The 25,094-nt window shown below is 36.5% G+C and overlaps 1 protein-coding gene across 1 annotated transcript in view; it reads right to left on the bottom strand.

The window, feature by feature from the left end:
- The window catches only part of LOC118265550 (gamma-aminobutyric acid type B receptor subunit 2), a 185,905-nt gene that overhangs the window by 19,838 nt on the left and 140,973 nt on the right, over window positions 1-25,094 (bottom strand). Inside the window, exons 3-4 of the mRNA XM_050706014.1 lie at window positions 4,651-4,835; window positions 3,210-3,353 (exon numbers count right to left, since the gene is read on the bottom strand). Coding sequence (XP_050561971.1) covers window positions 3,210-3,353; window positions 4,651-4,835 — 329 coding nt within the window. The remainder of the gene's footprint in view (window positions 1-3,209; window positions 3,354-4,650; window positions 4,836-25,094) is intronic.

The raw sequence follows: 25,094 nt of genomic DNA, 5'->3' as shown, positions 1-25,094 counted from the left end.
TGATTACTGCCTAAATACAATATAATCATACGTGATTATTTCACTAAGTCTGAAATAAATGAGAACCTATATAATATCTACATGAATTATTTCATAATTCTCAGCGTAAGGTCACAATTTGTGGATCATATAAAGAGTTGTTTCGTGCGGAAATCGAACCCATCGTTATCGCTAGCAGCGATATGGACTTTCTTGCTCATTCTTCTCCATTCGAAGCTACACTTTGGAACGAACGCCTAGCTTTACAGACAGACAGACAGACTGACGGACTGACGGACAATTCAATTTGACGTTTCAAAAGTGCCCAATTTAGGATTAATTGAAATAAATGCTTTGACTTCGCTACTTTAATTGTATAAAACTATAAAACATACTACACACACACTTAAAGTATCAGGTATCCATTGAAGTTCAATCGTTACATGACGTAATCCAGTAACAAAACATGAATCCAGTGTGAATTTCCCAACCATTGTGACGCTCTACTCAATGGAATCACATCTCCTCAACCTAATACAATTACTAGCAAAACAAACCCACCCAAAATTCAAATATTGGACGCACCAATACACTTCAAATTTAAACCCTATTTTTCCAACACTACAGCTGTAAATTGAATAACACTCTAGGTCTCAGATGCTCCCTATAGACGGAAAATCGAGTTGTCTATCTAGGCTAGCTTCGTTTGTTGGAGTTGACGTCGACGCCCGTAGCAGGTAAGTACCGGATTGAAGTAGTTGAAACTGGTTCAAACTGGTTTTAAGCGGCTACAGTTAGTTCGTGACTAATTTGTGGGTAGTTGGTGATTTTAATGTTTAGAATTTGTAATCCATTTAAATTAAATGTGTATCAGAATAAGTTTCATTTTGTTTTCGGTTGTATTTAATTTATAGAATTCTGTGAAATTCTATCCTATTTATATATTTGGATCCTAATGGACCTAAGTACGTGATTGATGAGTGGGTGTATTGTGTGCCTTTAGTAAATAGATTGCCTATCTATCCTTTTGTGTCAAAATAGCCTAGATATTACAGTATCATATAAGTAAAACTCGTTAGAAAAAGCCCCCTATAAATATCACTTTTTTTGTTGAGGGGAAAATAATCCAATTACTTCTCCTAGCGAGAGGAAGAGTCAGAATCTTACTGACTAACCTAAAACCACTTACTCCAGCTTTCCGAGCCGGAGCCCCGGTAACCCGTTAGGCAATCCGCAACTCCGATATCACACTAGTATTATAAACGTGAAAGTTTTTAATGCTATTGAACCTACATTGATGAAATTTGGTGTGAGCTGACTTGGGCGATAGGATAGATACTTTTTATACGACGGGAACGTAGGCGAAGCCGTTGGCCGAAGCTGGTCTATTTATAAACTCGACAAAAAAGCAAACTATTCAATTTCACTTACTTAATTGGTAAAGTTTCAGACCCTTTACAAGAACTATTTAGAAAGGCCAGTTTTTGTTAAGGCCCAACTCTTTTGGCCTTCAGTCAACTTGGGAACTAAAGGCCTTTTGTGAATGAAGACGTTTTATCATTACATAGTACAGAGACCAGCAAGTCAAGCTACCCTTGTCAAAATTTATTAGATTATCAACCTTACTGGTCCGACATAAAATCAAAAATCCAATGAAATAATTGACAGATACTGCATACTTTAACAAGTTGGTTACTGTACACAACAAGTTATACAAAACCAGTTTAAACTGACCGTTGTATGTGCAGAAAGATCCTACAAAGCGAGACTATGATAAACTGGTATTAAATATATTATATCTTAATATCTACCCATTTATGACTACATACAACACTAGTGAAGCTAAGCAATGCCAATTTACCGCGTCATATAACGTCCATAAGAAAAAAAAGGGTGAAGGACCTTTCTTTTTTAGTCTGCACCTTTCATATCCCTTTGGGGGAGTGACAAAAGGATTAACCCTAAACCCAGGGTTCTCAACGATTTGCTAGATTGTGTAATCAAGTAAGAATCACTTTTGAACATCTAATATGGTTTTGTCATCTAATGAAATGAAGCTGTAGGTACTTTTTTTTAGCTCTGTTCCAAAAACTTATTTCTTTGTGATTTGTTAAATGTTAATTTTATATGAATTAAGAAATACTTAGATTTTTTATGTATTGAATTAAAATAAAGATAAATATCAATCACAATAATTATGAAAATATTATTACGATGAAACTCGTTCTGGTTTCGTTTAAATATTAAGTACCCATGTTTCAATAACACACTTAACCAAAAAGCACTGAAAAACTCGACAATTTCTCTTTTTCCAAGCAAGATAGAAAATAAACATTTTGGAAAAAAACTTTGCCTCAGGTGACTAGTCACAGCAAAATTCTAGTTCAAAAAATCACAGTTTGGAAATTGAGAATTGGAATAGCATCCCGGTCGATGACTGGTAAACTGTTTTTCTCGAACGTAGAGGGAAACTGGGAAACGCCATGTTTTTGACGGCTTCGAGTATGAACAGTGAAAATTGGTGTGTCCAGCGCACGTTTTGAAAGGAAACTGATTTTATCAAAATACAGAGAGAGAATTTAGAATTTGTCGAATGCATGCGGGCTCGTGAACCTCTACGGTGCTCAGATAGTGTAGATTGAAGTAAGGATTTATTCGTTCCTTTTAGTCAGCTGGATTTGCTTGGGTTTGTTGGAATGAAAATCGCTTTCCTGTAGTAAAGTAAAAGCAAAATTGTGCTTTTCCACCAGTGATGTGCTATGCTACGGAAGGCTGTGGATGCGTTTGGCCTTCACCAATAATATTTTCATTGATACACATAGCATAGTGTTGGTGGAAACAGGATTAGCTAAGCTATGTTTTTTATATGAAAATATGCGTGCTATAGATGGCTATCCACGCTATGGATGGCTAGTCTAGTATCGATACACCTTTATTCAAGCCATGGTTGGGTTTGGCAAATGTTGTGACTATTTAATTCACGGGGAACTTAAAAAAATGAAGATCACATTTCGCGGTTGTTCCTTTTTTTATTAGTATTTGGTAGATTTGGCCACTATCTCGCCTGGTCGTAAGCGATGATACCTGCGATGAAGCACGCCTGCCTATATGGCAGTAAAACAATAGGCAAATAGGCATACCACTGATTATGACATTCACAATCAATCGTGGGCCAAAAGACATTTTTTTTTTCATTATTAGCATTTAGAAATCAATTTTAAAACCCGTACCTGCACAATATTCCAGTAGGGCACGATCTTGGCGATGCTCTCGGTGACCTCCGAGCAGGCGGTGCCGAGCAGCATCACCATGCGCGAGTCCCTCTCTGTGTATAGAGCGTGGAAGAAGCGATCCACCCCCACTCCTGGGTCACACTGGAAAATGAAACTCATATTAGGACACTTCAATAACGTCTCAGCTTTAATTCCCAAAGGGGTAGGCATAGGGGCACATTATGGCACATAATGCCAATGTACATCCACATATCACAATTTATGTTGTAAGCCCCATGTAATAAGTGGTGAGCCTATTGCCATATACCGAGCACATTTCCAGATTACGTGCTACCACTGAGAAATTTTTTGAAAAACCGAAAAAAACCCAGCAATACTTCGCCCGACCCGGGAATCGAACCCGAGAGTCCTTGCCCGGCAGTCGCACTTGGAACCACTCAGTCAACGAGGTAGTCTATATATTAGGACACTTCTGCGCGAATTTGTACTTGTAACGCCTCTAGTGTTTCAAATATCCATGGGCGGTGACTATTGCTTACTACCAGGTGATGCGTCTGCTTGTTTACTGGCTTATTGCATATAAAAAGCATAAGCCGTTTTGTCTGTGATATCACGTGCTCACAGAAAACCGTGTTGTGAGACACCGCTTGCTTTGTTTTTAGCTGTGAGTTACTATAGTAAATACCCTATAACCAAAATAGCTAACCCGGGAATTGAACTCGGGACAATAAGCCAGACTATTTTAAAACTTCAAAATCTTTAATCAATAGTGCATTGCACGGGCATCGAAGTCTAAAACTTGCAACTAACCTAAGCCACAGAGTTAAAGTTAGAAATAGAATGCAACTCTTAAAGTTGCACAAACAGGCGACGGAATAATTTAGATAGTGTCTCGCTCGGTGTGTGGGCGAATTAAACAGCTAACTTTTAGAACGGAGCACTTTACGACAGTTTGTTGCTAAGGGGCTGGTTAGGGATGTAATGTGTATTTGTATATATATGTTATTATTTCGCCTATCTCAAGATAGTGTATTTGTTCTCTTAAAATAATCAACTTACATGGCATTTAAAAGTTGATTTGGTATATTTATGGCAATAGGCTCACCCTTTATTTTATGAGACTTATAAGTCTAACGTTATAACGTTACTTACGCTTATGTAAAAGCAACTGTGTGTGTAATGTTATGACGCCACAGGAGAAAAACTTAGCTTTCTTATAAAAAAAAAAACTATTCAAAAGCATTATATTCCGTAATGTGCACCAATGCCTACCCCTTCGGGTGAAATTGATAAAAGGCGTGAAATTGCATATTCAAAAGTGAACTAACATGGCGTCAATTACATTTTCAAGCCTCTTTAAAAAAAAGTGTTCAAAAGCAAATTTACATGGGACCATTTACATGTTTAGACATAGCTCCCTCTTCACCTCAAAACTTACCTTAGTATCATTAGTGATGAGATGCAGTTTGTACCCTGGCAGGAGACCACGCTTGTTGACGTGGTCCACCGCCAGCCTTGCAGCGGCCAGCTCGGAGACACCATCAGCTCTTGGAGCATCCCCCACTGACAGCTCAAACAGGCCCAGGATGGAGACGATGCGGTTCGACTTGGCTTTTGGTAGGTCTGTGGAGAAGAGAGAGGTAATTTAATCATAGTTTTTATCTCATTTAGTTCGAATACTAAGGCTTTCATTAAAACTTTAAAAACTTTAACTGCTGTAATCAGAGGTATTTAAAGATTACTTAAAATATTTCTTAGTAATGATTTTGTTTCTAAAACAAATGCTAAGATCTGGGTTAAGTTACCATTAAATAACTCTGAGTGCGGCGGAGGAGTGGAGTTACATACAGCTATTGATGGTGTTATCGTAACCAGAACCTATATCACTTCCAGACCCGTCAGACAGACCTCCAGCCGTCGCGCGATGGGCGCGAAACTCGAGTCGCCAGTAGCAGCGCGACAATCGCCGCGTCGTGTGTCGCGGAATGCTGCTCATGAATATGAGCCTCTAGCATGGCTTGAAACTAGTCGAGTTCCTCGTCAAACAATTACGTGAATTAGCCGATAACATAATAATAATTCATCACAAACACAACAATACGAACCAAATAATTGATTATTTTTTAAATCATCGAAATTTGCTGTTTATATAAAATTATTACGCCTCTGGTGTTTCGGGTGTACATGGACGGCGGCGATTGCTTACTATCAAGTGACCCGTATGCTCGATTGCAGATGTAAAAGGCGTACCTAACATTATTGTCTCGATTATACTTTTAAATTGTCCTTGACCTCAACAAAATTCTACAAAAATCGACCCATAGTATCCTGTCCCACAAACTTTTGATTATAATATTATCATTATATCGAGGTTACTAAAATTTGATTTTCACCGCGTAAAAAGGGCCTCGGTAATCCTTGACGCCTTTTGTGTAGAGAACCTTTAAAAGAATGTAGTCAAGCATTAGTTTTTGTCGAATAAAAAAAAAAAAAAAATGGAAAAGGGAAAGACAAACAACCGACGCCACCCGTTTGGGCTTAGCTATGTTACTTCATATTTTGGGTAACATAGTAACATATGAGGGATAACGTGTATCCCTGCTAATATATTATATAAAACCTACTTATGTTTCTTATGATTAATTGTTTGGAAGCACACAATAATATACATATTATTGTGGTGTTTATATTTATTTGACTGTTGTTACAATAGCGTAGATGTGTCATTTTTATTTTAATGTCCGTCTTGTAGATTATTTTAAAACATTACACCCATTTTTCACTATTGGTGTCATAAGTTCCGTGTAATAGTGGGTAAGCCTATTGACGTATACTGGGCACAATTCCAGACTCCGTGCTACTACTGGGGAATTTTCGAAAAACCGAAAAAGCCCAGTAGTAAAGTATTACTATACTTTACCCGACACAGGAATCGAACTCGAGACCTCTTATCCAACAATCGCAATTGGCCGATCACTAGGCCAACGCGAATGAGGCAGTGAGACCAACGAGGCAGTCGGTATGAATTGTACCTTCTGTATTAATTAACACACTCTATGTGAACAGCAGGCCTGAAGCGTCACGTGGTTTCAATTCAATACATTTCCATGTTTTGTTTTAATTCAATCGTTCCAGTATTATTGTATGGGAGTACTGTTATAATGGAGAAATGTAATTAATTGGCTATGACGGTTCTTTCATTGGAACAGAAACACCAATTGTGTTGAACTGAACTGTATTGAAGCAAAATGGCTGCCGATTCTCCCTCCATTCTTTGGGTACGGCAATTATTTTTAATGGTTTAAGCATGGGTGATCTGGTTTAGATTTATTCATGTGGTTAAGAGCTGGGTTGAGTGATTTCTTCATCTCCATACGGTGGAAAGTAGCTGATACATTGTATGTAGGTATTGTAGGTACACGTTTATCTACCCCATCGGTTTTTTTTATAGAACACGGCCGGTATACGAGCACACGTATCACCTGATGGTATGGATGGTATAGCATAGACACTTGAAACACCAGAGGCGTTAGAAGTGCGTCGCCGGCATTTTGGGAGTTAGAAATTTAAGGTTTGCTTGGGAATCGGGTATTGGGAAGATTGGGAAGGGGGGAATTGGGCCTTCGGTAACTTTATTCACACAACGAGTAACAACGCAAGCGTTGTTACTCGTTGGTTGTCTGTGAGGCCGTGGTATCATCGTGTCGAAGCGTGGCTCTCCCTCACTTATGGTGATTAAAAAGTGGGACCAAACCGGTGAAAAGTAACTATATGACATATATGTAACAGTTTGACGAGTTTAATTCTAAGGCCACACTATTGTTAATTTTATAAGATAAATAAATAAAAAAGATAGTTTATAATTTCATGTGCTAAGTACTTAATGAATAACTTAATGAATTACATAATGTCTTACGGACTTGTACACGTAGAATCGTTTCAAGTGTGGAAGAGCCATGTTATGGCACGAATGGACCGGCTTGACCGGAGTGATACCACGGCCTCACCGAAAACCGACGTGAAACAACGCTTGCGTTGTGTTTCGTTATGTGAGGCCTCTGGTAAGCCAACGTAGCTTATTCCGCCAATTCCGCCCTTCCCAATCTTTCCAATCCCCAATTCCCCAACAACCCTTAAATTCCTAACCCCCAAAAGGCAGGCAACGCACTTGTAACGCCCCTGGTGTTTCAAGTCCATGGGCGGCGGCGATACGCCTTACCATCAGGTGATACGTCTGTTAGCTTACCGGAGTGTTCCATAAAATAAAATAATCCAAAAATAGAGATGTAGAAATTCTATAGCCTTGCTAATTTATACTGCAGGAGCATGAAACAGTCGCGTGGGCGTCCTCCACGTGCCGGTGTTAAGCTACAGTTTAGAGTAACTTCCTGCAGTCTACCGTTACCTAACGTGTATATAGGTTACACGTTCTACCTCTAGAATGTTCTACTTTCACTATTTTATTAAGTTTTTAAAACGTGCCCTACACTAGGTCTTCTCCTGTGTCTTGAACGGTCACATACACATGACACTTAGACACGGGAGAGGAATTTGTGGATCACATAAAGAGTTGTTCCGTGCGGGAATCAAACCTGCTACACGTTGCGCGGCAACCGTGCAGTCATGTCATCACATCCATTGAAATCAAACTATAAAATGTGTTTATCGTACAGAAAAATTGATTTTCTTTAGGTGGAAATATAAATAAGTAAAGATTTTTGTCTTATAGACGAGTTCAATATAGAAATTAATATTATTCTACAACCAAATTTCCATTTACGTTTCAAAATTACTAATTGATGGAAATTTCTGTTGGCTTTGTAACCCCGATCATAGACTAAGAAGTTTAAATAGTCTTATGTTTGGGAGAAAGTAAATATTTCATGACTATGTATTCAGTATAGCAAATATATTGAAATTTACTCAAAATTAATATAGCTATTGATGAATGTATCAATAGAAATAGCTATGTAGATTTTATCGAGCAAATATTAAAGTTTGCAGAGTTCTTGTGTTCAACTAAAGGCTAAGTTTAGGATGGCCCAAGGTAAATTTGTGGTTTCCTTTTTTTAAGGGGGCCATGAATGACTTGTCAAACTCTTACTAATAAAAAAACCACCCCGTTCCTACTCCTGCTTCAAGTTAGGTCTACACTAGGTCTTTCAATGCTTCGAAAATAATATGAAACCTGGAATTAGTTTTTTCCCAATTTTTATTTATTGTATTTATATTTTCAGAAAATTAAATCGCTATAGCTTTTACGACGTCAAAATACCAATTTATCAAAGCATTTGTTTAAAGCAAACAAAAATTAAACACACTATTGTTCATTTTAATTCAATAGTTCATTGATAAAGTTAAACAAAAGTGAACTATTCAGTAAACCCGGCACGCTCCGGGCTCCTGTTGAATGAACAGTAACGAACTTTGTGGAACAACCAATAAGTTCGCTCACGTCAGAATGTAAAATGTAAAACCTCTTTTGAATTTTGCAATGTTATTATCTGTGGCCTCTAGCGCTGGCCGTACTGATGTTCTAGATTTAAACTTGCCTGTTATTTATGGCGGGAATATAATACGTGTTGTTTTTACAAAATGGCCGCCGTGGAATTAGTTTAGGCTTTTGTTTTATTACCCGTTTAGTATTAAAGTATGACTATAACTTTTTGTGTTCATTTATTATCGTTGAAATTACTTTTGTTGCGTTTTATTAAAGTTTTTGTTTTTAGTGTGAGATTAATTAATGAAAATTTGATGACTTTCTGGCATAAACTGATATTATTGGCACTTTGACTTTCAATATTTATAAAAGAAGATTTTAAACTTAGCTTACAGATTTCAGACTATATTAAAACGTTTGATATCTTAATGTAGATAGCAACTAGAGCAAATAACTTCATTATAGGCTGACCGACAGACAGACAGACATTTTGTTCAAAAGTGCCTTTTTATCTGAAATACATAATTTTGACATTGACGCCTTTTGCTTAAATCTTAAAAAATCTTCAAAGTTCAAATCATATTCTAAAGTCTTTAACATAAAAATTCAAAACATATGTACAAAATGCTCCAGTCACCTTTTTACGAAAATGTTTTTCAATAAAAATAAGCATTATGGAGTCCTAATAACGCCATTTCCGAAAGAAACGGGTTTCAGCAACGTTTAGATCTTAACAAGAGGCTCTCTAAACGGCCAATGCATTAACATACAAGTAGGTATTACAATACATGATCATAAAAAGTACAGCGATAAGCACAATGGAGTGGAGTTAAGAATATCCGTCAAAAGGCAAATATTCGTCGTAATATTCACATTTATTTTGACCTAGAGGTCCTTTGTGATCTTTATATATATAATTCTTCTGTACGTGTGTATGTCACTGAACTTCTCTTAAACGACTGGATCGATTTTGATGATTTTTTTTGTGTGTGTTCAAGGGGATCTGAGAATGGTTTACATTCACAATTTTGTCCGCTTGACAATGTTTTTTTAATTAAATTTTAATTTATTTGTAGTTGTTGATTTTGGAATGTTTTACATTGGATCCGACAGACGGCGCTACCATCGCAGTGTCAAATATTAATGACGTTAGATATTGTCATAACATTTGAATGACAATTTTCATCAAAAAGGTCCAGAATGTTTTAGCTTATTAAAAAAGTTTAAAATTTTCAAATTAAAGACGTGTAGACAGGACAACGTCTGTCGGGTCCGCTAGTTTTATTATAAAGTCTGGAAATGTGCCCGTTATATGGCAATAGGTTCACCACCATAGGTTCACATATTACATGGGACTTACAACATAAATTGTGAAATGTGGGTGTACATTGGCATTATGTGCCATAATGTGCACCTCTGCCTACCCCATCGAGGATTAAAGGCGAGACGTTATAAAAAAAAAACGTGTCTATTATTTTACAATAATCTACAAGACAGACATTGAAATAAAAATAAGTCATGTACCCTATTAACATCACATTTAACGTCATACGATAAATTATGTTAGGTTCAAGTTAAAGTCTGATAAAACTAAGTTATAAACTTTACAGATGTGTGAACTAACCGCTCTAACAGTAAGTTACGCAAATTCTCAATACATATGTCGTGGAGTGCATGTAGCTTACATGCACTCCACTACTTGATGTTGGCAGTTTGGGGGTTAGGAATTTAAGGGTTGTTGGGTAATCGGGGATTGGGAGGAGAGGAATTTTGGTGTAATTGGGCGTCCGGTAACCTCACTCATATAACGAAGCACAACGCAAGCGTTGTTTCACGTTGGTTTTCTGTGAGACTGTGCTATCACTCCGGTCGAGTCAGCCCATTCGTGCCGAAACATGGCTCTCCCATGCTTAATATTAAAATTGATTCTCAGGAAAATAATTTAAGTAAACCTACTAAATAATTACTTTTTTTTAAGGAATAGGAGGCAAACGAGCAAACGAGTCACCTGGTGGTAAGCGATCAGCGCCGCCCATGGATACCTGCAACACCAGAGGAGTCACAAGTGCGTTGCCGGCCTTTTTTTTTAAAAAGGAGTTATTACTTATTAAAAACTGAAACTACTTATCAAAAGACTAGCACAGATATAAAAGAAGATTTCTTCAATACAAACATATATCACACTCACACAAGAAGCACTATCAAAAACATATTAAACTTAATCTCATAGGCCCAGACATCCATCAAAAGCCGTGCCCCAGTAAGCATCGCGAACAATCTTCGTCCGGACATTAGGACCGAATGTGAATTTACGATTTCCACTACTAAAGGATCATCACACACATGCCTTTATAACTCGGAGTATACTCATATACAGCGTGTAATAAAATACCCACATACATCAAGAAGCACTGAAGAATACAGGTTGAATAGAATCTCTACACAAAGTTTCAGCTCAAAATACGTTTTGAAAAAAATTGGTACCTAATACTTGGTGTCGCATGCTTCTTGATTTTAAATCATACAAACGTATCACAGCACTACAGGAGTCACTCGCTAATATTACGGAACATTTCTTCTGTAAATCTGATCGCCTAGTACCAGTATCTACCTAATTTTGATGTTCGATTTCTGAAATTTTATGTATTGGAAAAATTCATAACTTCGTTCCATGAAAACATGAGTTTAAAAATCCCTTCCCGTATCGTTTGTTATGTTATCTAGAAACCGTGCACTTGATATGTATACCCCCTTTTTGTTACACCGTGTATACGTACGTTTACGATTATATTCCATTACGGATTTATTCCGACCTTAATCCGCCTTATTCCATTCACAACCGTAATAAAAGAAATTTATTTAAATACCAGTTATTGTGATCATATTATTGGGTTCTGATTGAATGAGATTTTTGTTGGAGGCACATTTATTTTATATTTCCAGTTCTTCTTTTTCTTTTATTGGCTTAGGTATCGAAGGTTTAGGGTGCTCTTCTACCAGTGATGTGCTATGTAGTTATGCTACGATAATGTAATAGCTAATATGTGAAACTATGTGACCGTTTCCACTTTATGGTTTCAACCGATATAAGACTGATATAAACTATGTAGCGGTATGAGTAAGATATGCGCCGTCGCAAAGTAGCTGTGCGAGGAAATAAATATCAATGATAAATTATATTTATTTTGCAAATAGGTTATAAAATTACACTTTTACACGTCCATCTCTTAAATAACTAGATGAGACCGGCGGAAGATGTACAGCCCGAGTATGCGATGTGTTGATAGTAGGGATGCCATCAATAGCACACATCCATATCACGCATCTATAGCACGCATCGATAGCACGCATCTTTCCATATAAAAAAGGTGATATCTTTACTGAGGTGAGTCAGTTTCCGCCAGTGCTAAGCTATGAGTACCAATGAACATGATTGGTAGAAGGCAAACGCATCCACAGCAACGTAGCACATCTCTGGTGGTGGAAGAGCACCCTAATGGATCGGTTTTTGTATTGTATAGAAGTAAGAAATGTATATTGTACTTTTTTCATTATAATGTGAGATCTTTAATGAGATTGGTGATCTTGTATGATACTTTTTCCAAATTGGTAGTTATGTGTCTGATCTTGGCATTTTTTTCAATTAAGACCTTTCGGTAACCTTTCTTGAGATGATCGATTTTAAAACAATAACTATGCTGCGAATTTTGTAGGTACTGATTCTATTAACGAATAAACAGAAAATACTGGTTGATTGATAGGAAAGTTCCCAATCAAACCAAAACAGATAAATAGTTAGCCACCAAAACAAATCTTGCTTAGTTTAAAACAAGACAACAAAAGCATCTTTTTGTTAAGTTTACATTAAGCGAAGTCGGTTAGCTTATTCCTAACTTGAATTTGAATTTCTAATTGTATTGTTAGCATATTATTTAATACAAAATCTCAGTTACAAGAAACAGCAAAGATTTTAGTATGAAAAGATTAACTTTGTAGACGACTCAGGAGAAACTTTTATTTACCCTCAAAATTGAATTTGGAACAAATTTTCGAGCGAATAATTAGGTAGTAGGTGGCTACATACCTTTTATTTTTCTTTTGATACAAAAGTCAACGAGGAACAATTAAAACAAAATGTCTTCGTTGGTGAAAATTCATTATTTTCTTCCAGTCCCAAAGATATTAATGTACGGTACGATAACAGATTAAGTTTTTTGACGTCTCTGTCCAAAGTAATTTTAGCCAAATTGAGTTTTCTTAAGGGCCTATTTATAATTTTCTTTTTTTATTACAGCGTGAGATATTTTTACTTTGAAATGAGAGGGCAGGTGAGAATATTGGTGTGGAAATATAGATGGTAATGAGGGTGTCACACCTTATTATAATAGGTATCTTAATAAAGTTTCTTTGTAAGACTCTCCGTATTCTTAAAGCATCCTTTCGACCATCCTTTGGGCCACCCTATTTGTATACAAAGTACATCTTTGATCTTTGATCCACGAATAGCCTTGCCTACTCATTGCGCTCCGAATGATCAAAACAGAACCATAGCAATCACTTATCCAAAAGCCCGTGATACAAACTCGGCATGGCCATTATGCCCCGCTTAACACAAACAGAAACGCACACACCAACCTTCATTCAAAATCAAGCTTTAACATTCAAAGTATAAAAGCATTTTTACAACGCAATAAATGTCTACTCTAGCGAGTACTCCAATTAATAGGCAGACGAAATTAGCATCAGGAAATATTAAGCTATTCGAGATTCCCTGAACGCGTATATTCGCGTCCTACTAAAATTTAAGCGATAAATTCCAAATTGCAATTTTATTGGACACTCGTAAATCCTTGGGCTTTTCTTATAAATCTAATAAAATGCGTTTCATCCACTCAGACATTGTAAGATCGCTTAAAAAGTTAATTTCCTTAAAAGTTTACAAAATGGCCGCCGAGATTTCCCGCGCAAAGTGCTTGGAAGGACTTCAATCAAGTTTTTGCGGGTGTTTTGATTGGATTTCTTTCTTTCCATTGTGTCTCGGAATTAATTGATGGATTACGATTTAATTTGTTGTTAATGGGGACAAATGACAGACTTTCAACTTGTCGCCGGCTCTTTTGACCTTTTCATTCAGTGTTTTTCTTGTTTCCATTCTGAGAAACGTTTGAGTGTATTTGGCTACCGTAATAATTTTGGAGTAAAAATATATTGATCAGCATTAATTAACACGAGTCAAAACTTTGATGTTGCTATTTCATAACTTAAAACAGCAGTCCTCTAATAAAACCATTTACTTACTTCTCAAAACACTTGAAAAAATTCAATTTACCCCTTTTTAGCCAGATAGATCACTATCAAAGCAAAATAACAACATTCTCAAATTTAACCTGAATAACTACACCGCACCCACAGCCTCCATATTTTAATTTACGACACAGAACCCTCACAGTGTGCCCCAACTAACCTGTTGACCTTTCCCTCCCTTTCCCTCCAACCTTCAGGGTCTAAATGCACTTAGTGCCGACTCCTTCAATTAACACCCTAAGATCGGTCACCGTAATGGAAATTATGCCCTATTTTTAGCTTTTCTCGCCTCAAATCTGATTTAGATAAGAACTGGTATTATGAAGTTTAATCTTTGGACTGGTTTGCTTTCTTGATTGGGTTGTTTTGTTAGTTTTTATTATTTTTGGGGAGTATTTTATAATAATGTCTGATCTACATGGACTTCTTTTTTTAGTTGAGCGGGGAAAGCCCTTCAATGGTTTTTCCCGCATTGGACGAGGCTAGAGGGACTGACAGACTCTTACTGACTAAAACCTCTCCGTTCCTACTCCTGCTTTTCGAGCCGGACACCTGGTAAACTCGCTAGGTAGTCCGCAGCTCCGGATCGCCTATATGAATTGAACTAAATGTCCGGTGACTGCAACGGAATGATATACTCTTGGCCAAGCATAAATAGATGACAAGTGATACAGAAATGGTAACTGACAAAGTTGGTTCCTACGTTCATGTTTAAGGGTAGTTTGTCTTTATTTAAATTTACTACGAACGTTTAAAATGCAAAAAGGCTCCAACAAACTGACATTGAAAGCATTAGCCGTTTACCTAATTTGATAAATTATGCTAAAAGGCCCAGTTGTTGGTTCAGAATCTTTTATTATGAAGCCCTACCTATTCGTAATGATTTTCATTCAAAATTCTAAATCCACAAATACCGAGATCTGTTTACTAAATAAAGCCGACGCAGCATACGGGGAGCGCTCTCAGACCCTAATGCCGGACAATGGTCGAATGTAGGCATTGTTAGAGGTAATGTTACAGCGATACGACCGGCCGGATTAAGGTCAATTCATTGGAAGGTAAAGAGCTGCTGGTTTTTGGAATAAATATGTTTTTAGGGTTGCGTTGCGTGGTTTAAGATGCTTGGATAGCCATAATTAGGCGAAGATACTTGACCATATCTTCGGGTGAATTAAATAGGTATTAAAATATCTTCATTGCCAACTATCTAGAATAAATCTATATAATCAAAATAACCACCTTTTGACAGTAGAAAATTGGAAAAATATTTCATAGTTCAAGTGAATTGAACTGAAACTATGGGTTCTTGTGCGTTTTCTGTCAGATGGCAAATAAATATCAAGTATTTTACCTCCAAAATTAACGTCTTTAACGACCAAAATAATGATAATCTGTTCAAGATATAATTTTATCGAGTAATTAATTGTTTCCATAGAACTTTCTCAGTTTTTACCAAAACATTTTAATTAAAGGGACGTTGCGCAACTTTTTCGTTAGAGGATTTGAGCACCACCAAAATTTTATGTTAAAAACTTTTTGGTAGCTATAGAAGTGCTGGCAACATTTTGGTGTGGTGCGGTGACGTAAAACAACATGGCTTCTGATGAAAAAAAGTTTTCGCGCCATAGTCGCTTTTTTTTGGCAAACATTAATTGATATTGATACTTTGGGTGTCGATAGCAAGGCGAAATTTTTGATAAAGCGGCTTTAAATTACGTTTTTTTAAGTAAGTAGATAAAGTTTAAATATAAAATGAAAACCAAGTTTGGTTGAGACTCAGTATCTACTTCAAAAACTTATGATAATGAAAAGGAAGAGAGAAAAACGTCAGAAAAACATATTTAAGGGTATTTTTCCACCACAGATGTGTTAAGGTACTTTGCTATGGATGCGTTTGACTTCCACAAATCATATTCATTGGTACACATAGCTTAGCACTAGTGGAAACGGACTCAGCTAAGCTATGTTTTTTATATGAAAAGAAGCGTGCTCTGGATGTGTCCTATGGATGGCTACTATCGATACATCGCATACTCGACCTCGCATTTTCCTCGCACAGCTACATAGATAAGTATCAGTGGAAACGGTCACTTATTTTCACAGCTTAGCTATTACATCTTCGTAACATAGCTACATAACACATCTGTGATAAAAAAACACTTTTAAAGTATATTCACAAATAACTGGACGAATTCTTACACAGCTCAACACTACACAGCCAATTGCAAAGCTCATTGACACAGCAACGGCTTTAATTAGCAAGTCAGCAGTGTATAAAGGTAAGGCCTGACTTGAAACCGTTGGAAGTGACTCGCTGGGAATCAATTAAAGACTTGTAATGTTCTCGCGTCTCAAATGAAGTTCCCAAGTCTTTGTGATCTTACTTTACTTGCATTATTGGATTCGGTTGTGGGACTGTTAGAATTTTGTAGTCGAAATTGGTTTGGGTTTTAAAGCTGTTGAGTCGTTTTTGATAAGTAAACTTTTTACGCGTTGATTTGATGTTTAAAGTAAGACGTTAATAAGCAAATTGTTTATTTTTTTTATGTTCATTACAAAAGTTTGAGTTGTTGGGGAATCGGGGATTGGGAAGGGGTGTAATTGCGCCTCCGGTATTCTCATTCATACAACGAAATCGTTGTTTCACATCGGTTGTTTTTGTGAAGCCGGACTCGATGTTACTACTAAGAAATTTTCGATAAACTGAAAAAAGTTCAGTAATTCTTTTACCAAACACGGGAATCGAACCCGACACCCCAACGCGGCAGTATAATACAAACGATATAATACAAGCAGCTATACAGTATCGTTGCTATAGCTATACGCGTACGATCAGTTTTCGATAGGCTCAGGTCCCGCTTGAACGCATGTGCAATATGTGCATTGAAACGATGGAGGACGGATGAGTGCACACGATGCAACATCGATGATAGTTTTCCGAGTCATCGGGCCCTTGTATTGTGTTTTGTGAACGATTGCTGTTTGTAATGTGTGTTTAAATGTAAATATTATTGTAAGACGCTGTAATAGTTTTGGAGTTATGTTAAACGTGTGAAAGTTTGTATGTATGTTTGTTAGATAATGACACCGTATTTGCTGATTGAGTTTGGATGATTTCTTTATTAAAGAAAAATAATTATCACGTTCTTGCCTCGTTGGCCGAGTGGTCGCTGCGTGTCTGACAATGACAAAGGGTTCGATTTCCGGGTCGAGCCCTTTCGGTTTTTCGAAAATTTCTCAGTAGTAGCACGGAGTCTAGAATTGTGTCCGGTATATATAGTTAGTGTACATTGTACAGTGACATTACGTACCGAAATGTGCTCCTCTGCCTACCCCTTTGGGAATAAAAGGCGAGACGATAAAAAATATCAGGTCATAGAACTCGAGTACAACATTTTCTAACGCTCAGTATTTACCTTTGGTTTTTAATTTGATTGCAAAGCATATATTTATGTTTCCTTCCTATAACTATAAAAACTACTTCAAATATAATACAGGCTTCTAACCACTCTATACGAAATACAGGACATATATACGTAGGTAACTGAAACAATACTATTCCCGTGTTTTCAGTGTAAACAAACGAAGCGCGCCGTAAACTATTTTGCAAACTATTGAATGTTAACTAACGGCTAGCGATGTGAGGCATTTTTATATTCACTTTATTGTATTGAGTATTGAATGCCTCGTTGGTAACATGTTTTGCGGTTTTTTTTAATCAGTAATACACAGTCTTGAATTACATGAGATTCATAACATAAGCGATTACATAGGATTCATAATATAACTAACATAAGTTAAAGAGGTATGTAAGATTCGTAGTAATGTGTAGTCCATTGTCTCTGCCTATCCCTATGGGAGACAGGCGTGAAGTTATGTGTATATGTATGTATGTCATAACATAACTTTTTTTTGGGGGAGGGCGAATCTTTCACTGATTTCTCGCGGCTTGGGCGAGGCAAGAGGGAGTATCAGACTCTCACTGACTAAAGACCACCCCATTCCTACTCCTGCTTTGAGTTGTAGCGACGGTAACGCATTTGGTTGTCCCTAGCTCTAGGTCTGATAACATAACTGGTGAAAAGTGCGTGTAAGTTGCTCATGTAGGTTATAAACCCTTCTGGGAATAAAAAAGCGAAAAATTATGATGATGATGTTATTTTGTCGTTCATCAATGAATAGAATTCTACAATGCTTAATGACATGGTCCGTCTAACGATATAAAGGGCATATACATGAAAAAAAAAACAACCAATGTACCGGACACAGTTCGCCAAGCAAATGAAAGAAAAACAACAGAAAATAAACTGAAACTGGAAGAACTAACTATAACAAGAGTACAAAGGCTCGGTGCGGAGCGAGAACCGAACCAATCGCAGTTTGTAGCGAGCTGATACAATTACTGAATGGACACAGAAAGTGTGTAGCGTTGCTCGCGGTTTAGTTACTGGGCGTGAGATTTACTTGGAGTTTTTTAACTTTAATTGGTATCGTTTATATGTGTGTAGTAGGTAGATTTATCCAACACTATTGTAAAATTCTTCAGTAATATGAAGTAGTGGTTTACATGCTGGATTTACCCACCACGACTCTTGGTCGTGGTGGCCCCGTGGTCTAAGATGCCTGCCTCTCATGTATGAGGTCGCGGGTTCGAAACCTACCGGCAGGTGCCATTGTGACTTTCCGAGTTATACATACTTAAGATTATTTACAAACGATTAAGGAAAACATTGTGAGGAAACCTGAGCTTATGATTTCTAATCATAAGTTTGAAATCGCCAACCCGCATTGAGCAAGCGTAGTGATTAATGCTCAAAACGTTCTACTTGCAAGAAGAGACTTTTGGTCAGCAGTGGTTACTTATAGGTTGTTGATGCGTGGGTGAAGTGGGCTCAGATCAGGATTTTCTTCTAATATACCCATATTTACAAATGTATATAAATTAAAATACATCATACTCACATTGAAAGAATTGTTGTATACGAGAATAGAACCCTTGTTACATTAGTTAACAGAGCAGCTACGACTGGCAAATATGCAGTTTGAATGTGACACGTGTTTTGCATACATGACAGTTTAATGAGCTAATCATGCTTGTTGTGAGAGTCAATAGTCAATATTGATTCTATGAGTGTGCTATCGTTATGTACATACTACAATATACTGTGTATATCAGTATTAGAAAATAGTTTTTTTTTAAATTGTGGCGAGAAAGAGTTTCAAGCCCGAATACACAAACGCTACTCAAATTTAAGTTGTACTTAAATATCGTGCTATCTCTGTCATTTTATAAAGAATTGATAGCGACAGAACTACATTTGAGAGCGTCGTCTCTTACTGATTAAAAACCAAACCGTTGTTACTCCTGCTTTTTGACCCGCTAGGCAGTCCGCAGCTCCGGATATTTTGGTACTTATATTAATGACTAGGTTTTGTTCATTACGTAGTCCATTAATTAATTACCCAAAAAGCTTAATACAATTGCAATGATTATTTAAAAGCATCCTCCACAATGTTATCACTGCATTTCCTACCAATTTACCAAATTCATGAATTTTCAAGCGATTTCATTACGTAAATTGAAAGCGTTAGAGTGCAGATTAGCTTACAATTTCTATTAGAAAGCTGCGATGCGGGATAATTTGACGTTATTTATGTTTAAAGCTGAGATTAACTTATTAACTTGATGTATTGTGGCTTAGCACGGATAAATGAAACGTTTAAAACGGAATAAGTAATGTTTTGGAGATTACTCACTGTCATATTTATATGAGTCGTATTATTTTACTCGTACTAGTTGACTGCATGTATTGTGTGGTAAGGGATGAGTTTAATTCTATAGATACAACTACTTCGCTTCCAGATCCGATATTTATAACAAATATCATACATACAGCGTGTAAACGGAACGCTCTTGAATAACGCGAGTTTTTTTTTGTTTTTATAATTTTAATCGTTGTTGTTTTCATGTTATTCATGCAACATCAGCCTTATGTAGTCGATTACAACTATTATTACATAAAATAAACTTAAAACAAACAACTCATTTTTTAACCGACTTCCCAAAAACGAAGAGATTCTCAATTCTCAGTACGACTTCTTAACTATCAGTGGGTAGACACAGGCAGTACAATGTATAATAGTTAATATTTGGTTTTTAGTTTATGGAAGTCAGTATTTTTAAACGTAGATTTATTACCGTCACCTGATTGGGGCGTGCGGGAGCTTTCCGTTTATAGCTTGTATAAGTATAGAGTCTCTTAATTGACTGATTTAGAATTCGATTTTAAATACCTCAGGATTTATTGCAGTTATAGTCACTCGAAAAACAACAAAACCAACAAATTCTAATATCCGTATAACCAAAAAAAGGGAAAATAGAAATCAAAATCAAATCATCAGTTTGTCGAGCGTGGTAGCAATCGTGCGAACTCGGTAAAAACTTTCGTTTTAAAAAAAAGGGGGGAGTGCGGTAAAATCTAGGTTAACCGCAATGTAATCAGAGAATCTAGTTTAATTTCAATCGGTTTTCTTTTTCTCTTCTTTGTGGGAGCTCCGTTAGTCCGCCGCTAAACGTATTAAAATCCTGATCACAGATGTTTGCTGTAATATGTCTCTTCGATTTTATGTGTTATGGGAATATTTTATGGGAGTAGGTAAAGGATCTACCCTATTTATTCTTTGTCATAATTTGGATTGATGATTCATTGATGATTTGGATCGCCATATTGTCTGATCATTTTCATTTGAAAAACTATTGATAAATAAATAAATAGGCTGTAACTACTAAACTATACTAAATTAACTAGAAATAATGGTTTACTCACGGAAATATACTGAGGAAATCTAGTAGTTTCGTGACAAAAAGGGACTCTTCCTCGTGATTTCGGTTCCCATATTTTTTGATAATAATTTTGAATTCCAGTCGGTTGGAAACATTAAATAAAAGTTAAAAAAACATAATACCTACATAAATCTTTTCAATATAAAATGTCAGAATGTAAGGTGTAAGTAGCGTACGACTATTTTTCATTGCTATAAGCTAACGTTGTTAATAATATCTAAAGGCAAGCTCAAATATAAAACTAGTATTTTTAACCTTAAGCCACTTTTCATTTTTATGCTTTTCATATGTCTTGGAGCGCGGCAGACTTGAGAACGACTTAAACTTAAGTGATATTTGAATATTCATAACTTGCATGGAACGTTTCTCAAAAAATCCATTTTATAGTGAACTTTAAATTATGTAGAGACGATGAAAAAGTTAAGCATGAAAAAGTTGCTACGTATAAATTTTAAATAATGTTAATACATATGTTTTTAAAAAGATAACTGTCTTCAATTCTCTTTACCGCCTCATTTTTTAAGGTTAGGTTATATCTCTAAAACAATCTTCTAAGTCTGAAAAATACTGTGCTTAAAACGGCATCAAAATCAGTTCAGCTAAACGCGAAATAGTGAAACTTTGTAACAGAAATCTGAAATTGTACTCCAATATATGGCATCCTGTCTAGTCTAGATAGATATTTTTTAAGTTTTTAAAATGCTCGTAACAAAAGTTTAAAAATTTTATCGACGTCACCGTTAGTATTTTACTCTCGTATATTTTCAATATAAAACGGGAGCCCACAAATTCCACGTACAAGCTCACTCGGTGTTACCGGTTTATATGCCAGTACAGTCGAGTGCTTATTATATAGCAAAGTGCAGGGGTGGTAAACTGTAGGTTCGTAATATTTCTAGCAAAGAATAAACGTTATGTCGTTCCTTGTTTTGCCTGAAAGAGTAGATGGAGCAAATTATAGCTAAAATTTAATCGACTTTTAACAAACAATAGATTTTTTGGTAATTCACTTGTAACTTCTCCTGTGTTGCGGGTGTCCGTAGATGAAGCCGATTGCTTACCATCAGGTGATCCAACAATAGATTTTTTTAAGGGGGGAAATCATTCGATGTCTTCTCCCGCCTTGGATGAGGCGAGAAAGAGTGTCAGACTTTTACTAACTAATAACTACCCTGTTCCTACTCCCGCTTTTCGACTCGGCGCCCCGGTAATCCGCTAGGCAGTCTTCAGTTCATCCATAAATAGATTGCTAGCAAACGAATATGTTTGCTAAATCCTAAATTATTACTTTATTCCATAAAGAACACATTTGCCTGTATAAAATAAAAGGTTGTGTACCTCCGACCTAGCCAGGTGAAGCGGGCTGGAAGCCGGTATTACAAACAGTCTGGTTATGCGCGCTCCCATATTGTTACAAATAAATACGTAATTCCTGGCTATACTTTTGAATAGTTCTGCTATTTATTTCTACATCGCGTTTTATATTCTATGTACTATAGCTACAAAGTCTTTGTAAACCAAAGCGGAGAGTGTATATGTGAGTAAAGTATTTAGTAGTTACCAATTTTCTGCTATATGAATATAATTTATTAAGAACAGGAAAGGTCAAATCGGTTGAAACATTTCTAATAAGACTCATTTGATGGATTGTAGGAGAATCACCTAAACCATCTTTAAATGGCAACTATAAACTTGATTCCCCCTAGTCCTTTCCATCATCGAACCACAAGACAATCGGCGAGGCGTCACCGTTTCATCACCCACTCGCACGAAGCGCTTCGGTTCAAGCTTCCTTGTGCGAACTGCTATGTAGTGGAACTTCTTGCCGGCGTCTGTGTTTCCTGATGGGTATAACCTGGGTGTCTTCAAAACTCGAGTGAATAAGTTGCTTATGGGCAGACATGCTCCATCGTAGGCCGCATCATCACTTACCATCTGGTGAGATAGCAACCAAACGCAAAAAAAATACTATGAATATGTGTTTCTAGCTTATTCTCTGTTTGACAATCAGACCCTACATATACTACAGACACAAGAATAGCGCTGAGCAAAAAATTGTAGCCTCATTACGACCTAGCACTCGTCAAAACAAAAACTATCATTTCTCACACTTTAGCTAACGAACTAAAATTTTTATTTCAAGTTTTCGTCCAAACAAATGAATCACTGTTCGTAGCCATGTTGGAACAAAAAGAGTCGCCTTTACTTCGCGTCGTCGCGTTCTACCGACCAAACAGAGCACGGTCACAAAAAAATAAACTATAGTCCAAGAGCTCGAGGTTCACATGTTTAGTTCATTGTTAGATAGTATGAGGACACGTAAGTTTGTTGCTTTGGTAAAAATATATATGGATTTTTACAATAGTAATGAGATTGAAATTTTGCAAAATAGACGATAATTAGGTTATTCTATCATATTGTTCAGGTCTTGTTAAATACAGTTTAGACCGATCTATTTTTACAATTAAAATTAATAGTAAATAGTAACTAATCGGCTAGATTTCTCTAACCGACTAGAAATTTAGCCTGAAAAGGTATGATTTAATTCTCACCTACCACAATATGAGACACCATAAAAATACATGATGTCTTCCTTAAATAGGTCAAAGACAAGTTGATTATTCCAATTAATCATAAATAGGTACTTTTGAAATGTCAACAAATAAATAAATAATAGTCTGTCAGTTTGTCCGTCAGTGAAACTAGGTGCTTGTTCCAAAGAAATTCCATAGAACGGGCAAGAAACTCCATTCAACTTCACGGGTACACCAAATATTACAAAATTAGAAGGATAAGCGAAACAAATTGGTGCATATTAAATTTAAAAAAAATACATGACGTCTATTTAAACGTACTCTAGCTCCTAAACTACGAGTCCGACTGAATTCTCATTTTGTGCTTAAAAAGAAATGGCGGGATTTCGCATACAAATTTTTTGAATAGCCAATTATTTTCATTTCTCGTGTGTGAGTGATTTTTATTTGGGTGAAAGAATGTAAATTAGGTGGACAGTGTAATCTAGGCTTAGGTTTGTAAGATATGTGGATATTTTTACGTCAAACAGTTTAAATTCATATTATTTTGTTAGGAGACCTTAAGAGATTATATGTTATTTAATTTATCTAGATTTTATTTGATTAAGGTCTAGTATTGTGTTTGCATTTTTTATTTTAGTGTTTTTGAGGGTAAAAGACGTTAAAAAATAAAACATTTTGGAGTTTGACTGAGTGAAGATTTTCCTAATCTTTCCTTTATTCCTGGGTTATTCTTAGTACATATAAGTAACGGTTGTGGAAAAGGCATAAAGTTCAGAGAGATTTTTAAGGTGGGAAAATCCAATCATTCAATGACTTCTCCGCCTTTGGGTGATGGGAGATAGAGTGTCAGACTTGTACTGACTGAGCCTGAGCCGGAGCCAAGGTAACCCGCTGAGTAGTCTGCAGCTCCGGATCGGACATCAGCCCAACTGGGCCTCATCTGTGGTGGTCCAATGGCTCTTTGAGGCGCGCGCAAAATGCAACGCATCCTACGCACGGGTCTGGTTTTGGACAGACTGCAGCATACCACTACTGCTACCATCAACAAAGTAACTTGAAGATAAAACAAAACTCCACAGTGCCTACGTCAATAACCTATTTTGAAAACACATCCAAATCACTGTATCAATCAATTAATCACCACCAATAGTCATTAGTCTTAATTCATTACATCGGAAGCATTACTTTATGGCCACTTTTTCCAATCTACTTCTGTACTGAAATGTAAATATATGGGTTTGCTGAAACAAGACTCGTGTAGCTATTACTTAGGTTTCCATAGCAACGGTATAGTGGAATAAATAATAGTACAAGTATTGTTAATGGTGATTTGTTTTGGTTAGAAGAATAGGATCTCTTAAGCGACTATTATTGTAACGTCACGCCTGTTATCCCTGAAGGGGTAGGTAGAGGTGAGCAGTGCGGTACGTAATGCCGCTATACAATTTACACCCACTTTTCATCATTTGTGTTATAAGTCCCATGTAATAGGGGGTGAGTCTATTGCCACATATTGAGCACATTTCTAGACTCCGTGCATTCAGAAATTTTCGAGTAATCGAAAGCACTTTGCCCGACCCAGGAATTGAACCCGAGACCCCATGTCCAGCAGTCGCACTAGCGACCACTCGACCAACAAGGCAGTTAGAAGACACTTTTATGAACTACTATTTATGAACTACTATTTATGAACTACTATTTATGAACTTCTTTATAGAAAACAAAACGCAATACTTTCCTGAATCGACGACTAAACT

The sequence above is a fragment of the Spodoptera frugiperda genome, chromosome 28 (genome assembly GCF_023101765.2).
Source record: "Spodoptera frugiperda isolate SF20-4 chromosome 28, AGI-APGP_CSIRO_Sfru_2.0, whole genome shotgun sequence".
NCBI classification, from domain to species: domain Eukaryota; kingdom Metazoa; phylum Arthropoda; class Insecta; order Lepidoptera; family Noctuidae; genus Spodoptera; species Spodoptera frugiperda.
This window is presented reverse-complemented; position numbering and strand designations above follow the sequence as displayed.